The 18,219-nt window shown below is 41.2% G+C and overlaps 1 protein-coding gene across 2 annotated transcripts in view; it reads left to right on the forward strand.

The window, feature by feature from the left end:
- LOC140209922 (protein phosphatase 1 regulatory subunit 12A-like) overlaps window positions 1–18,219 on the forward strand; it is a 249,168-nt gene that overhangs the window by 79,714 nt on the left and 151,235 nt on the right. For both annotated transcript variants that reach the window (XM_072278585.1, XM_072278586.1), the window contains exon 3: window positions 13,837–13,955. In XM_072278585.1, coding sequence (XP_072134686.1) covers window positions 13,837–13,955 — 119 coding nt within the window. The remainder of the gene's footprint in view (window positions 1–13,836; window positions 13,956–18,219) is intronic.

An 18,219-nucleotide genomic window follows, 5' to 3' on the forward strand; every position in this document is an offset into this window, starting at 1 on the left:
GGCCCTGCCCATGGACTCACAGGTTCATCACGGGACTGCGGTAGTAAATTTAGCTGAGACGTTTCTGCCAGCCTTGTACGAGAAGGGGGTAGAAAGTGAAAAGAAGGAGTGTAGTGAGACAAGAGGTAGTGAGGGAGCTGGGACAGACGTAGCAGTAGCCAGGAAAGCATTTGTGCAGACGCAGGAGCGAGACGAGGGGCTGATGGTTTTGGCAGAGACAGCTCTCTCTGACACAGAATTAACAAGGGAACTAGTAGGCTATTGTGTGGAGGAGGAAGTGCTAAGGAAGAAAGGGAAACCAAGTACTGTACCCGCAGATGAGGAATGGGGGGTGGTGCAAAAGAGTTATGGGGATGAGATTTTTAACCTGGCCCACAAGGTACTCCCCGGTGGACATTTTGCGGTGCTGGAGGAAACAGTTGGTGAAATCATGAAAGAGGTTTACCGGCTGCCCAGGAGGAAGGATGTTATTGATTATGGCTGACGCGAACTGAGACGGTCACAGGCTTTTGATATGCTAACAAACCTAGTCGGTGTTAGCGCGGAAATCAATGAAGCTAGGGTCCCCCTGATAATAGATAAAAAACCATTTTGAAAAGTTGAGTATGGTATCGACCAGATGGGAGAAGGCTATTGTTTTGGCCAGCTCTGCTGATAAGGTCTCTCCCTTAATCCCCGAACAAAGCAACTCTTTAGGAGAAGTAATTAAACGACTCGCACCGTGTGTTTGATTGTCCCGAGGCGATGCAAAGAACTGGGACGTTGGGTGGTGCTTGTTATACTAGGTCAGCCTAGCGAGCAACAGCCTTATAGAATGAGTAATTCAGTGACTAAAGGGCTGACAAATACAGAGGTGTGTATTGGCAATGTAATATGGCTGTCTGAAGCCAGCTTGATAGTGAACCTTGAAAAAAATGAGTTCGGCCACACGAAGGTCACTTACCTGGGAATTGTGGTGACACAGGGGCAGCTGGCAGCGATGCAAGCTACAGTGCAGGCTATCGCTGACGTCTCAACCCCGACAGACAAGAGGGCCCTCAGAAGGCTCTTGGAGATGGTGGGGTACTGTAGGAAGTTTTGCAATAACTCTGCAGTTACTACCCCTCCCCCTCCTACTAAGCCCTTGCGAGAGAAAACTAAGTCGGAATAGGACGACCCTTGTTATTGTGGTCCGGGACGAAACCCAGTGAGAGGTTACATTGATCGCAATTCATCAGTGTTTTTGGCCACTATGAAGTTTGCTAAGTTGGAGCCTGGTCTAAGGGATTATTAATAACACATATAAAAGGAAAAGAAAATGTGATGGCTGACTGTCTGTCAGGTGTTGACAACTTCAAACTCGCTGTATTAGCCAAATAGCTGATAAAGATGTGTATTTGTGTGTATCAAATAATGTATTCATGTTTGTAATTTTTACCCCTGGTAAAAATCCTTAAAGGGGGGAAGTGTGACAAGAATACACATAGATTAAGATGTAGCTGTCCTGTGCTGGCACCAGTGGGATCAGCAGTTGGTCTGCCACCTGTCTTCAGGAGAGAGAGAGAGATAAGGAAAACAATGGTGCAACACTTGGAGATGTTAATGAAAGGACGGTGGAGCTGTCAAGATTGGCTCACCCTTTGAACCCTGAACTGTTTGAAGTGATGTACAGGCGATACCCCAGCAGGGGGATTAAAAAGGGACAGGTTCGCTAAGGCAAGACACACACGACACCCGAGGTAACAAGACCCTGGAAGCGGTGCGTCTCTCACAAGTCGGTGGGAAGTTTTGGAAGGCCGGGTGCGGGACCGGCCATAGACGCACAGGGTGGAAAGGCACGATCGGCGGGAACCTGGTGTGTGTCCACCCTTGCCTGGGTGCCAGGTTCACCGCAGGGAAACGATCGTATCTGGAAATGGAGGGGTCACAGTCGGTGACCTCAGATGACATCACAAAGGACTCGCCTGAAAGCTGACTGCGAAGGTCTGTGTGGAAGCTGTTTTGAATATTTATTAGTTTTGCTCTCTCTCTCCTTCCCCCCACTGTCCATCGCCACGGCAGCGATTACTGCGAACTGAACTGAACTAAATTGAACTGAACTTTGCGTCACTTTGAAACTGGTCATTTACCCCTAGACAACGATAGAGCTTGATTGATCCTGTTATCTTGATTCTGTGTACATGTATGTTTATCATTGCTGAACTGTCGCATTCATTATCCTTTTGATTAGAATACTGTGTTGCTTGTTTCTTTAATAAAACTTTCTTAGTTCTAGTAATCCAGACTCCAACTGAGTGATCCTTTTCTGCTGGTTTGGCAACCCAGTTACGGGGTACGTAACATTATCTAGGTGAGGATAGATTATACAATTCTGACATATAACTGATTTGTCTATCTATATATTGTGGTCAATTTTTCCTTCCCCTCAATCTCACTTGCCTGGTTCAAGATGCCACTGTTCCAGTTTAAGATGATACTACTGAAGTTCGGCAACAGCTTATTGGTAGTTCAAAAGGCAAGAAATCTGACAAAATTCATTATTAATTACATTTTCTTCTGACATAAGTTGTGGTAAACTATCACTGCAAACGATGAAGAGGCAAGTGAAGCATAATGTATTCGAGATGGAGTTGGGGTTGGAGATCCACAAGTTGGAGATGGAATTGGAGGGAGCGATTCGGAGGAATCGAGGTGGAGGAGCTTCGGTGCCCATCCACTTAAACTGGGAGTGAGGTTTGATCAATCTAAGCGTTGAGCTAATTTGGAAAGGCTGAGGATGGCTTTGGGCTAGGTGGCAACGTCCAGGCGCAGAGCATATTGTTGCGGCAGGGCCTGCGTCCTAGTACACGGCATGATCCAGTTTTTGGACAGCCCAGATAGACTGGAAACATGGGGTCAGGACCAGAGGCGAAGGTCAAGCGAATTCTGCTCGCCCTTTTGTGACGTTCACTCCGCTCTCCATGGCGCTGAGTCCGAGACTTTCTGGTTGCTACGCGCTTCATGTTGTGAGCTTTGCAGCGATTTGCCCTGCTATATGATGAACTGAGACTGAAGCCGTGGGCCTACTCTGGCTGCTTTGGGGTTCGGGTCTATTAACTCAGTTTGCTTGCTTTTGTTGTTTGCATGGTTTGTGTTTTTTCCCTCTTTCGCTGTGCATTGGGTGCTCGACTTTTAATTGGTTTCTTGACAAATCTCAAGGTTGTATAATCTATACATACTTTAGTAATAAATGTACTTCGAATTGAATCCTTTGAGGACTAGCAAGTGCAAATTGCTGATGTTCATAGATGACTTCTAACACTTGACCCCAAAATTACAGAACATAATTTTGTTCATACTTTATTCTTGATAACAGTAACTGAGGATTCTTTCATTTGAAAGGCTAATCATTAGGGGAAATTGAAGGAAGATGTTTCACGCATACTTTGAGAGTTTTAAATGAAATTCACTTAACTTGTGTACCTGTTAATATGTAGAAGTCTGGATATCATAATGAAGACTGCAAATTTGGTCTTAGAAGTTTCTCTATTAATTGGTGTCTTGAGTCTTTAATTCTTGTTGTACTTGCCACTTTGTATATTAACTTGGCCTGGAAGGTTTTCAACCTGCATATTATTTTGTAGCATGATGGGTACCATTGTATTATGGCTATATCTGTAGAATGCCAAAAATCATATCACACTTCCAAGCGATAAGTTAGTTGTCTGGCCTTGCAAACAAGCTATTTATGATCCTGTTTCCCCTGCGTCATACACAAAATGGAGCCAAAAGATCTTCAATATGTGCATTAATAGTAGCAAGAAAGGGTTACTGGAAGAGTGATGGGATTAATTAGAGACCAAAGTGGAGGCAGAAAGCATGGGTTTGGTTTTGCATCATTGTTTATTAACAAAACTATCTTTGTGTTTGCCACAGTTGTGATAAATAAAAGTTGCTGAGGTAGTGAAATAAAAGTGGATTAAGTGTTGCAATGAGGGCTAATAGTATTAAAAATAACTAAGTGCTCAGCTGACATTTACCCCAAGTTGCAGAGCTACACTCTGCTTGGTTGCAGCAGATGGAAAAATTTCGATAGACTGGATTTTAAAAAAAAGCGAAACATACTAGTAAATCTGACAGTGTCAATCAAATCAAATTCATTTGTAATTATAATTTCATTTTGGAATTACAAATAATAAAGACTATTTTGAAAAATGCAAACCAAAACAATGATATTAGCTGTCATCAAAATTGTTTAACCGTGCTATTACCATTACCAAATACAGGTAGTTTTTGATTACTTCATTGGAAAACTATGACTTTAAATGCAATTTATTCAAAAGAATATGCTTTCCTGTATAATTTGCATTGTAAATACAAAATGTAATGTAACTCAACAACTCATGAAAATGATACTGAAATTGTGCTCAGTAGCTTCCTATCTACCCCCTTTCCGTTCTGCTCAATGGCACCCCTTCTCTTCCCGCAACCATTTTTGCAGTACAAATTCCAGCCAATGAGTTTGAGCAGATTGGCAACCCAATAGCATCGTCCTGCAGCCTTTGCTGCCAGATGTCAGCAGGTTATTTCTGCGTTGTTGCAGCCTTTACTCCCACAGCACATCGCCATTGAGTTGATGTGAAATTGATTGACTATACCTGATTGAATTTCTGTTTTACTTTGCTTTATTTCTTTTAATGAGAATAAATTTTAAAAACATTCACTTTTTGTTTCTGATCATAACTAATTATTTGACAAAACTGGAAGAAATACTGTGGAAGAAAATTTCAGTCACTTGCACATCCTTCAATTAGTTTTTTTTGGGTTGAGATAAGTGTGTGCAGACGGCTCTGTTGATGTTATGCACATGGATTTCACAGTAGTTCATAAATAGCACATAGTAGGTGTCTCAGTAAAGCTGAAAGTCAAGGTTTCAAAATAGCAGTAACAATACTGAGTAAAGGCTGACTAACAGTTGTGATAAATGACAGTTTTTCAGACTGATGGGTGTGATGTTTCCAAACTGGAGCATTTATCATTTTGACCTTAATGACATTGGTAGTAAAAGACTAAATTTCAAAGTTTTAAGTGCAAGAGTGTTGTAAATGCCAAGGAAGGCGTAAACTGATATCATGAAGGCATATAACAAGATTGGTAGGTGATGGAAAACCATGTGACATTTGAAATTAAAAGGGGAAAGGTCTGCAGTGATGCATTTTAATAAGTATGAGCTGAATAGATTCTGAATTGGAGAAATGCCGGTTTTGGTTGTATCAGAAAGGTTCTGCAAGTGTAGATTGGGTCAGGCCATTTTCTGGCAAAGATGTACTTGGTAAGTGGAAGGCCTTTGAAAGTGAATTTCTGTGAGTACAAAGCTTGTATGTATCTGTTAAAATAAAAGGCAAAGATAACAGGTTTAGGGAACCTTGGTTTTTGAGAGATATTCAGGCCCTGGTTAAAAAGAAGAAAAGGTGCAGAGCAGGTACAAGCAGGCAGAAACAAATGCGTAGAAGAAATTCAAGGGAACAATTCAGAAAGAAATCAGGAGGGCTAAAAGAAGGCATGAGGTTGCCCTGGCAGACAAGGTGAAGGAGAATCCAAAGGAATTCTACAAAGCAAGGGCCAACATTGATCCTCTGGAAGATTAGAATGATCAATCTGTGGAGCCAAAAGAGATGGGAACATCTTAAATGGATATTTGCCTCAGTATTTACTGAGGAGACGATACAGTCTAGAAATGAGGCAAAGCAACAGTGAGGTCATAGAGTTACTATAGATTACAGAAAAGGATATGTTCGCTGTGTTGAGGCAAATTAGGGTGGACAAATCTCCACGGCCTGACAAGGTGTTCCCTTGGACCCTGCTGGAAACAAGTGTAGAAATTGCAGGGGTCCTAACAGAGATACTTAAATCATCGTTAGTGACAGGTGAGGTAGCGGAGGATTGGGGGATAGTTAACGTTGCTCTGCTATTTAAGAAAGGCTCTAAAAATAAACCAGGAAATTATAGGCTGGTGAGCCTGACATCAGTAGTGGGAAAATTACTGGAATGTATTCTAAGAAACCGGATATTGAGTATTTGGACAGACAGTGATTGATTAGGGATAGTCAGCATGGCTTTTGTGTGTGCTAGGTTGTGTCTAATTAACCTTAGTTTTTTTGAGGAGGTTACCAGGAAAGTTGATGAAGGTGAGGCAATGGATGTTGTCTACGTAGATTTTAGCAAGGCATTTGGTAAGGTCCCGCATGGGAGGTATATCAAGAAAGTTCTGCTTGCAATTCAAGGTGAGGTAGTGAATTGGATTAGACATTGGCTTTGCGGGAGGAGCCAGAGAGTGGTTTTAGATGGTTATCTCTCTAACTGAGGCCTCTGACCAGTGGAGTTCCGCATGCGTTTGCGCTGGGTCTGTTGTTGTTTGTCATCTATGTTAACAATTTGGATGATAATGTGGTTAAGTAGATCAGCAAATTTGCAGATGGCACCAAGATTGGGGGTGTAGTAGATGGCAAGGAAGACTATCAAAGCTTGCAGCAGAATCTGGACCAGCTGGAAAAATGGCAGATGGAATTTAGTACAGACACATATGAGGTGTTGCACTTTGGAAGGACCAACCAGGGTAGGACTTGCACAATGAATGGTAGGGCACTGGCAAGTGTGGTAAAACAAAGGAGATAGGAATACAAGCCCATAATTCATTATAAGTGGCATCACAGGTAGATAGGGTCATGAAGAAAGCTTTTGGCACATTGGCTTTCATAAATCAAAGTATTGAGTACAGAAGTTGGGATATTATGTTGAAATTGTCTCAGACTATGGTGAGGCCTAATTGGTTTTCACCTACCTACAGGAAAGATTTAAATAAGGTTGAAAGAGTGCAGAGAAAATTTATAAGAGTGTTGCTGGGACTATAGGACTTGAGTAATAAGCAAATGATGCATAGGTTAAACTTTATTCCCCAGAACATAGAGGTTTGAAGGGAGATTTAATAGAAGTATACAAAATTATGAGTATAGATAGTGTAAATGCAAGCAAGCTTTTCCCACTGAAGTTAGGTGAGACTAGAACTAGAGGTCATGTGGTAAGGGTGAAAGGTGAAATGTTTAAGGGGAGCATGAGGGGAAACTTAGAGGGTGGCGAGAGTATGCAATGAGCTGCCAGTGCATATGGTGGATGTGCTTTTGGTTCAGCACGGACTAGAAGGGCCGAGATGGCCTGTTTCCGTGCTGTAATTGTTATATGGTTATATGGTTTCACCATCTTAAGAGAAGCATCGATAGGTATATGGATGGGAGGGTTATGGAGGGCTATGGTCCTGGGCAGGTCACTGGGACTAGGCAGTTTAAATGATTCGGCATGGGCTAGATGAGTCAAGGGTCCTGTTTCTGTGCTGTAGTTTTCTACGACTGACTAATATTTGCTAAGCTATGCACTGTTTAAATGGGTGCAAAAATAGTGTTCTGGGTTGCCCTTACATGAATTTTTGAAGGTACCAGCGTTTCAAAACACTGAATATAGATGATCCTAATTTTTTTGAGATATATGTAAAGTATTACATTGTTAAATGTGCTCTGTAGCATGAATTTGCCATGTAACTAATTCAAGACACCATTGAATTACAGGGATGAAGGCTTTTAACCAATAGAAGGGGGGAAACTGCGGTCACTTTAATGGAACAGAAAGGACTATTAGGCAGTTTAAAATGCTATAGCTGGAGATAGTGAAGAGGAAATTGTTTAATGTGTAGAGCTAGTAGCCAAAAAGAATGAAAAGGAAATGAGGAAAACATAGCTTGGAAATGGGGAATAATCATGCTCCTTGTCATATTATCTAAATATGTCTCCTACATTTGCTTGTTTAGAATTTTTAGATTTTGTAAAACTGTTTGCAGCTACACCTGGCATGGAGCCTACTAACACATGAATTTTGTCTAGTGTTGGAATGGTTTGTCGGAAGGCCAAAGTGAGAGTAAAACCCTCCATGGTACTGAACCTGCCTTCTCTTTACATCATACACAGCTGCACATTAACAAAGATTTCCTCTTTATTCTTTGTCAGTTTGTCTACTGGGGAAAACTCATTACCCGGTACTATCACTTCACATTGTACGGATAGTTACTGCTCACTTCTTGGACCATTTTATGTGCTTTGTTATTATATGTACTTTACCAGGCTTAACCATTTACAGAAGCAGTTGCCACCCTCTTTCACCTTAACTGCATCACCTGTTGTTATTTATTCCTTATGCCCTTAAATCTTACTGTTTCTCATCCCTCTGTTGTCCTCCCATGCTTCTCCTTCTCTGCATTTCTGCATTTTTTTTTATTGTCATCATTTTCAGGATCTGGTGGATGCTCATTGACCATTAACTCTGCTTCTGTCTAACCTGAATATTTCAGCATGTTTTATTTTGAATTTTCCCTACTTATATTATTTTCCTCTTAAATTTTCATGCTGATTGCAATCCTATACCATCTAGTTTGGGGTAGAGATGTTGCAAAAATGGCTCATGGAATCCTTCAGAAATAACTACTTGTATTTTCTGTTTTACAAAACTAGGGAATACTGCAGTTGACTTGTCGCTATTTTTAGTCTGCAGATGTAACCCCATTTCCTTTTGCTGAAGTAAGTCTTATCCAAAGTCAGGCATGTGATCAGAGTTATAAATTTAGTGGTGTTTCACCAGAATTCTACATTATAAATCATGGAAGTGCTTTAGCATGTCCTCACCTTCAAAGTTGATTAGGAAGGACATTGCAATTCGGGATGAAAAATGGGTCATTGGTTTATTGATGCCTTGGTGGAGTTGTTTGGGCTCCACTTTGCCTTATTATAAAAGAATAGAAATATGAAGCACTGTTCATATGGAGGTGAAAATATCACAATCCAAAGTCTCAGAAGGGTACTTGTTATTTTTTTTATTTTCATTTGAGAATTCATTGGCTTGTTAGTATAAATTTCTGTACAAATGCAAATCAAAAATGGAAAGAGCTGACATCCAAAATATAATTTCAGCTTCAAGCCAAAATTGAAATCTATTTGTAGAAAATGATCGTAACAATGTCTTCCCTCATCTTTTTCTAGATTTGTCTAACTTCCTGTTGTTTGTGCAGCATTCTCAACTGCTCCATTCTTCATCACTCTAAATGCATAAATGTTAGCATTCCTTAAGTTGATTCTAGTCATGACCTACTTCTCAAAGCACTTCAGTAGATGTGATTGCCTTTGGGTGATGGCTCACGATGCTCTTCTTAGGCGCTAGTATGATTGTCGCCCTTTTGAAACAGATGGGAACCTCCAACTGCAGCTATGATGTCCTTGTAAACCTCTGCCATTTGGTTGGCACAGGTTTTTAGAGCCCTACAAGCTACACCATCAGGGACTGACACCTTGCGAGGCTTCAGCCTCTTGAAAGATGTTCTGATGTTGGCTTCTGAGACAGGTCACAGGATCACCAGGTGCTGCAGGGATTCACACAGGTGTTGTTTTATTCTCCCTTTCAAATCGTGCGTAAAAGACATTGAGCTCATTTGGGAGTGAAACATCACAGTGGTTGATGATAAGTTTTGCTTTGTAGGAAGTAATGGCCTACCAACATGCATCAAATTCCATCTCTACTCTCAAATGGAATTGTTTTGATGCCCTTAAAATAGATTTTCATAGGTCGTACCTGGACTTGATTAGTTCTACATCTTGAATGCCACAGCAGACTACAAATCTGCTGCATTCACTGCTTTTGGTTTGAGTATGTTCATTCTGTTCTCAAAAGCACACACTAATTCACACAGGCCTTGGTGAAGTCTGTTATAACTGTGGTATATTCATTCAGATTCGAAGATGAATCCCTGAATATTGTCCAATTCACCGACTCAAAGCAGTCCTGTAAGCGCTCCTCTGCCTCCCTTGATCATACCACCTTTGTCCTCATCACTGACGCTGAATTCTTTAGTCTCTACTGGGAGTAAAAGTACAGCCAGGTGATCCGACTTAATGGTATAATGTCAAGTGTGGTAGTTGTTCAGAGACTTCTTCAAGCTAGCTTGCTTGAAATCTCGCACAGTGATTGGGAAAGCTTCAAGTTGTGTAGTTTCGTGTCTGCTGATTATGTTGCTCAGCTCCTCCAGTGCCTGCCTGATGTTGGCTTGAGGTAGAATGTACACTGTTAACCAGGATGATGGTGGAAATCGGCAGATGAAATGGATGACATTTGACTGCTAGGTGTTCCAGGTTGGGTGCGCAGGACTGAGACAGAACTATCACGTTCGCGCAACATACTCCACCACTTCCTATAAAATGGGTCCCTAACCTTTTTTTTGCACCGCGGACCGGTTTAATATTGACAATATTCTTGCGGACCAGGTGGGGGTGGGAGGCGGTGTTCAAGTTCAACAGTACGTGACAGGGAATGAGGAAAGATGCAGCTGACTCCTCACGGCCCCGTAGCACATGCTTTGCGGCCCGGTACTGGTCCGTGGCCTGGTGTTTGGGGACCACTGCTATAAAAAACTGAACTGGGGAGAAGGCAGGAGGATGGGTTTGAGGGGTTTAATAAATCAGCCATAATGGAATAGTGGAGCACACTCAATGTGTGAATGACCCAATTCTGCTCCAATATCTTATGGTCTAAATTGGAGGGTTAAATTGATCATGGAGTAGGCCCATAATAGGTCAACATAGCATCATGGTCGAATATTCTGTTTTTATGTTTATAAGTGCACTTTACACACCACTTCATCTTCAATAAAGATGTTAGGCTGCAAATGAATTTAATTGGAAAAAGTAATTGCTCCTTTGGGATATGTTTTTTTAACAACAGCTTGGCAAAAGAAAACACAGTGCATGGTTATCTCAGTAAGCATGAGCCATTTTCAGAAACATTCAAAGTTAATGACAGAAAAACTAAAATCTGAAATTGGGAAATTATCTGCAAAAACAGTGCATTTCCCTGGCAAATCAGAACAGCAGAATAGGCGTTTTTTTTGGCGGGGGGTGGGGGAGAATAAGTAAATTGAATGTTAAAGGAGGAGATTGTTACAAGCTATCTAATGTCTAAGTTTTTGCAAAGGGATTACAGAGATTAATCTGTAGTTTTTTAATGCTAATTCAGGTTCAGCTGTTAGTTTTCAGCAAGGGGGCAATTGCCTCTCTTCGTTATTCTCATCACCTGTAGTTATTAGATTTACTGGTAACTGTCCCTTGGATCTGCAAGTCGTCTTAAATGATTTAGTCCAATTCCACTTGCCTTTATCCAGCCAGACTGAGATTTATACTGGAGAGTTCAGGCTAAATATCCATTTTTAAAAAAATGATTAGCTGTTGAAGGAACAGTCATGTTTCTTGATTAAGGGGCTGGTTTGGAAGACTGGGAAGAGGTATGTACAGAGTACTAGCTCAGGAATATTTGCCATAAAAGTTCCATGTGGATTTGTATATAATTTTTGGTCCTTGGATTTAAGATGATGTAGTGTATTGTTTAACTGGACTTTATGGGGACACAGGCTGTAGAGGTTGCAGGGGTATATTGGAGTGGCGCGAGAATAGCAAGGAGGGATTCTATGGTGCTTAGTGCTGTAATGGGATTTGGCTTCAAATTTGAGATGGATGTTGGTAGGGGATTACATGGTTTAGATTTGTAATTTTTTTTAGGGATTAGGATCTATTGGGGCGATAGGGATTGAAGTTTAGAATTATACCTGGACTAGAGATAGCATAGCTATACGCTGAATAGAGCCCAACATTCTGGGACAGCCCCCATGTTTGCTGTAAGAAAATGGGTCCATTAATTCAGAAAATTCCACAACAGTTTAATTATGGCCGGGAAACTAGGTGCCACTGCTCATTCAATGTTTTAAGAATGTGTACAAAGTATTTTTTAGTTCTCCTCTTTCTTTCTTTCTTTTTCAATCTTTTTATTAAGTTTCAAAATTAAACATAACAATAATACTTACTTCTCTTCTTAGTCATCACTCAGTTGCTGCATGATTTAGTCCAAAGCTGAAATTTTACAAAAATCCTAAATGAGGCCATTTTAAAATTAATGATCTCGCTGAACTCCTCTTTCTCATATACATGTGATTGTTATAATGTTATAATGTTTTAAAAGCATTTCAAAGCTCAATTTAAACAGTTGGAAAAATACTGCACAATTTTTTGAACCATTTTCAGTAAGCTCAAGTCTTTTTCAAAAAAAAAGAATCAAAGTATTACCATCTCTTACTACTATACCATTTTGGAAGTATTTCACTGACATAATTGTGTGCTATCAGATTAGCATAATAGCTCTTTTTATCTTAATTCCAATTAAAATTCACTATTTTACATTGATTGTACCAACACTGCATTATTTCAAGTACCTTACTGTAATCAATAGCATTGTCAAGGTCCAACTGCAGGATTTCTTCTGTGAAGAAGTTTCATTTGCACTGCAAGTGCAAGCTGTAAACAGAATGCTCTTTCTAACAAAATGGAAAATATAAACTTGATAACATGCAGTCATTATTTCCAAATAATCCCCATTCTGTCATTTTGTGTGTTTTTAGTTTCAATTTGATGGAATACAGTTCTGTTTTTGAAATACTTATTAAAATCTATTTTAGGAGGCAGAGAAGGAAAGCTAAAAGACACTTTCATTGCAGGGGTTACAGTGTTGAGTCGTATCCATAGGATTTCTTTGTCTCTACTTCATTAATGCCAGGCGGTAGATTTTCCTGATGTGGCAAATAAAATGCTGCATTTTCTAACAAATCCATAAAGCTGTAAATATTTGCCATTTATTGATGGAAATGATCGATGTCTCGGTGGTTACATTTTTATTCAATCAATTAGTAATTAAAATGCAGTTCAACAAGGAGTATAACATTTAAATAATTGAAAAGTGTTGCACATTATAACAATGCCGTGTAAGAATCTTAAGGATTTGTGTGCATTCAGTCCTGAGTTCTAAAACTGTCAAGAGAAATGCTCTTTTGGGTCAGTTCAATTTGATAGGCATCTGTTTGAAAACTGCTTTTGCCCCTGGGTGAATACATGTTCAGGCTTTCAGCTGAAATGTTTTAATATTTTAAATGTCATGACCTGATCTAATTTGTTGTGGCATTCCTTCATTTTACGCTGCACATTATCTAGGCAGGGTAGTTCTATATGTGAAATACTCTGGGATTATTTGCTTTAGTTGAAATTTGAATAGATCTGGCAAGTGTTAATGTCCAGGTTGATTCAAGCTGGTGTTGAACTATTTCAATAGGTTGGCTGACCTTCAATTTGTTTGGAAATATATGAACAAAATGAAATGTTCAGTGTTCTTTTCATTCAAATCAGATTATCAAATGGTGTTGGTACACTACACCATGCAAAACAGCACTTGTTGGAGGATTTTCCGATCTGTTCACTTGAGAACCGTCTTTACAAACAATTCTTAGTATTAGAGGAAAATCTGAGATGAGAAATTCTGTTATCTTCTATATATTCCAAGGTAACTTTCCATGGTAGTGTAGTACTATAACAGTGCTAGCAGTGTCAGTTCAGCTCCATTGGTGTCTAAGGTGCTTGACCGTTCTCCTCATGACTGTGCGGGATTCCTCAGTGTGCTTCTGTTTCCTCCCACGTGGGCATAATTGGGCAGCTTGGGCTCGTTTTGCTGGAAGGCCCTGTTACTGTGCTGAAAATAACAAAAAATGAATTTTAAAAGATTTTAGAATCAAACCTCAATATTCAACAGCAGCAACATTGTATTTGCAGTTGATAACTGGAAACAATTTTAAAAATGCAAACTGCATACACTTGCATTTAGAGTAACATAACAGGTAACCTATGGGAAAACTTATTTTAAAAGTACATATATAAAAATTGTACTAAACAGTTATCTTTTTGTTTTTATTTGCAGGTATTTGATAAATAATGGAGCCAATGTTGCTGCTGTTAACAGTGAGGGGGAGATTCCATCTGATATCGCAGAAGAATCAGCAATGAAAGATCTTTTGCAAGATGAAATAAGTAGACAAGGTACTGTATGGAATTCTGGAACATTGGACTTTTCATGCTGGTACCTGTTGGTGCACTCTTCCTAACTGATAGCTAGGTGATGGTAAAGGAGTCTTCGTTGTGAATGCTGTTTGTCTAGCTTCAATGGTCTAGTTGTAGATTTAGAATCTTAAAATGAATGTTGTTCCCTAAATATTAACAGTGAAACAGTTACATACAGTAAAACACCAATGATTTGCTATCTGATTTTTCAGAAGTACACATTGATTGACCTCATTAAGCTCAGTTTCCCACACTGCCCTTACACTTTGCACACGGAGACCACTTTTGTTAGATATCTCTTGTACCTAATAAAGTGGGCACTGAGTTTATGTTCATGGTTTTCTGCTGCTTTAGCCCAAGCACTTCAAGTTATGACATCTGTTCAGGGATGCTCTGCATGCCACCGTTGTAACGCGTGGCCATTTGAAGTACTGTTGCCTTCCTGTCAGCTTGAACCAGCCTGGCCATTCTCGACTGACCTCTCTCATTAACAAGGTGTTCTTTGCCCACAACACTGCTGCTTAATGGATGCTTTTGTTTCTCGCACCATTCTCTGTAGACTCTCGAGACTTGTGTGTGAAAATTCTGGGAGATCAGCAGTTTCTGAGATTCTCAAGTCACATTCTATGGTCAAAGTCACTTGGATCACATTGCTTCCCCATTTCTAATGTTCGGTATAATAACACCTGAACCTCTTGACCATGTCTGCATATTTTTGTGCATTTGAATTGCTGCCACATGATTGGCTAATGAGATAATATGAGCAAGTGTACCTAATAAAGTAGCCACTGTGTATAATACAATTGGATAATATAAAAAAATGAAGTGAAGATGTGTGGAATAGTAAGAGTTCAGTACTCTGAGAAAGCTGCCAGTCTTGAACATGTCCTGAGGATACGCAGTTATTAGTGTTTTACTGTATTTCCATTACTTGGACATGAATATAAAAACTAAAACCAGCAAAAAATTGCTTATTAAGATGCCAGTGAAGTTTCAAGTATTTTGTCATTCTTTGTTTTACATCCTGCATTTTTTTCTAAGCTGAAGTGAAGATTACACATGGGTAATTGTGTAAATTGGCTATAATCCATGATGTCATTCTACTTGTGTCTACATTTTGCCATTTCAGTGATGGATTTTCCAGGAGGCTCTTCCTGTTGCTATATACATTTCTTATAAATGATAGCATTTTGTTCTTTGGACAGCTGATACTGTCTTTGCAAGATAGCAGTTACTGAGTGGCAGTATAATCCAATGGATGCATTGGTATTTTCAGGTGATCCTGGGAAGTGTATTGGAATGAGTTTACTGTAAAATGGTGCAGTGCTCTTGAATGTAGTTTCAATATATTGCCACTTCTAAGAATTGATTTGAATTTTTTTTCTAAAAACCATGTACAATTTATTCATTTGAATATTAACATGATTTTGGAATGTAATGCCGGAAGGTTTTGCAGCACTGTATTGATCAGCATGCAGGTTTTGAAGTGGTGTTCAGAAAGTTTGATCAAGCAACAAAGTTCCAGGAAAAATGGTTGAAGTTTTTCCCCACACAAGTTACAGGTTTCCCCCGCCATCCGAAGGTAGAGCATTCCTATGAAACGGTTCGTAAGCCGGAATGTCGTAAAGCGAAGAAGCAATTACCATTTATTTATATGGGGAAAATTTTGTGAGCGTTTGCAGACCCAAAAATAACCTTCCAAATCATGCCAAATAACACACAAAACCTGAAATAACAGTAACATATAGTAAAAGCAGGAATGATATGATAAATACACAGCCTATATAAAGTAGAAATACTTCTTTACAACGATCGCCAGCACAGATCTCCGTAGCGAAAATCTCACGCAAGCGCTCTTGGCAGAAAATCTCACGCAAGTGCTGTTGGCATAAACGGGCTCTCCAGTAACCTTTAAACTATAAAGCTGCTAAATCTACCAAATAACAAGTGAAAATACATGGCCTATATAAAGTAGAAATAATGTATGTACAGTGTAGTATCACTTACTGGAATTGGGAAAACAGCGCCAAACACACTGATCGTGTGTTAAAGCAACACTCACAACACGCTGGAGGAACTCAGCAGGTTGGGCAGCATCCGTGGAAAAGATCGGTCGACGTTTCGGGCCGGAACCCTTTGTGAAGACTGTAGGGGGATGGGGCAGAGGCCCTATAAAGAAGGTAGGGGGAGGGTGGGAAGGAGAAGGCTGGTAGGTTCCAGGTGAAAAACCAGTAACGGGAAAGATAAAGGGATGGGGGAAGGGAAGCAGGGAGGTGATAGGCAGGAAAGGTGAAGAAAGAATAGGGGGAAAAAACAATGGGTAGTAGAAGGAGGCGGAACCAAGAGGGAGGTGGTAGGCAGCTGGAGGAGGGGGCAGAGTGACATAGGGATAGGGGAAGGGAGGGGGAGGGAATTACCGAAAGTTGGAGAATTCTATGTTCACACCAAGGGGCTGGAGACTGCCTAGGCGGTATATGAGGTGTTGCTCCTCCAAACTGAGTTTAGCCTCTTCATGGCAGTAGAGGAGGCCATGTATGGATATATCTGAATCGGAATGGGAAGCAGAGTTGAAGTGGGTGGCTACTGGGCGAACAACAGGAATTCTGCAGATGCTGGAAATTCAAGCAACACACATCAAAGTTGCTGGTGAACACAGCAGGCCAGGCAGCATCTGTAGGAAGAGGTGCAGTTGACGTTTCAGGCCGAGACCCTTCGTCAGGACTAACTGAAGGAAGAGTGAGTAAGGGATTTGAAAGTTGGAGGGGGAGGGGGAGATCCAAAATGATAGGAGAAGACAGGAGGGGGAGTGATAGAGCCAAGAGCTGGACAGGTGATAGGCAAAAGGGGATACGAGAGGATCATGGGACAGGAGGTCCGGGAAGAAAGTCAAGGGGGGGGGACCCAGAGGATGGGCAAGAGATATATTCAGAGGGAGAAAAAGGAGAGTGAGAGAAAGAATGTGTGCATAAAAATAAGTAACAGATGGGGTACGAGGGGGAGGGTGGGGCCTTAGCGGAAGTTAGAGAAGTCGATGTTCATGCCATCAGGTCGGAGGCTACCCAGACGGAATATAAGGTGTTGTTCCTCCAACCTGAGTGTGGCTTCATCTTTACAGTAGAGGAGGCCGTGGATAGACATGTCAAAATGGGAATGGGATGTGGAATTAAAATGTGTGGCCACTGGGAGACCCTGCTTTCTCTGGCGGACAGAGCGTAGATGTTCAGCAAAGCGGTCTCCCAGTCTGCGTTGGGTCTCGCCAATATATAAAAGGCCACATAGGGAGCACCGGACGCAGTATATCACCCCAGTCGACTCACAGGTGAAATGTTACCTCAGCTGGAAGGACTGTTTGGGTCCCTGAATGGTGGTAAGAGAGGAAGTGTAAGGGCATGTGTAGCACTTGTTTCGCTTACACGGATAAGTGCCAGGAGGGAGATCAGTGGGGAGGGATGGGGGGGACAAATGGACAAGGGAGTTGCGTAGGGAGCGATCCCTGTGGAATGCAGAGAGGGGGGGAGGGAAAGATGTGCTTAGTGGTGGGATCCCGTTGGAGGTGGCGGAAGTTACGGAGAATAATACGTTGGACCCGGAGGCTGGTGGGATGGGAGGTGAGGACTAGGGGAACCCTATTCCTAGTGGGGTGGCGGGAGGATGGAGTGAGAGCAGATGTACGTGAAATGGGGGAGATGTGTTTAAGAGCAGAGTTGATAGTGGAGGAAGGGAAGCCCCTTTCTTTAAAAAAGGAAGACATCTCCCTCGTCCTAGAATGAAAAGCCTCATCCTGAGAGCAGATGCGGTGGAGACGGAGGAATTGCGAGAAGGGGATGGCGTTTTTGCAAGAGACAAGGTGAGAAGAGGAATAGTCCAGATAGGATAGGGCGAGAAGAGGAATAGTCCAGAAAAAAGCCGAAATAAACATGCTAATTAATTAGGTGCTGCCCGGCACGTAATTGTCGGCCCAGATCATTGCCGGTTGCATAGCCTCTGCTCTGGGCCGACAATTATGTGCTAGGCGGCACCTAATTAATTAGCATGTTTATTTTGGCTTTTTTCTTAAAGATGTGCTGTGTGTCTCCTGGCTACCGCTGCATTCTCCGCGAATCGATACACTATCTGTCCGGGGCCCGGGGGTTGGGGTGGTGGGACACGGGTGTCATCTCATCGTCAATCAGGGCAGGCAGCTCATCTTCTCCTATGACTGCTCGCCTCGATGTCGAAGGTGGAGGTTCGTCGTCTGCTGTGG

The sequence above is a fragment of the Mobula birostris genome, chromosome 14, assembly GCF_030028105.1.
Source record: "Mobula birostris isolate sMobBir1 chromosome 14, sMobBir1.hap1, whole genome shotgun sequence".
NCBI classification, from domain to species: domain Eukaryota; kingdom Metazoa; phylum Chordata; class Chondrichthyes; order Myliobatiformes; family Myliobatidae; genus Mobula; species Mobula birostris.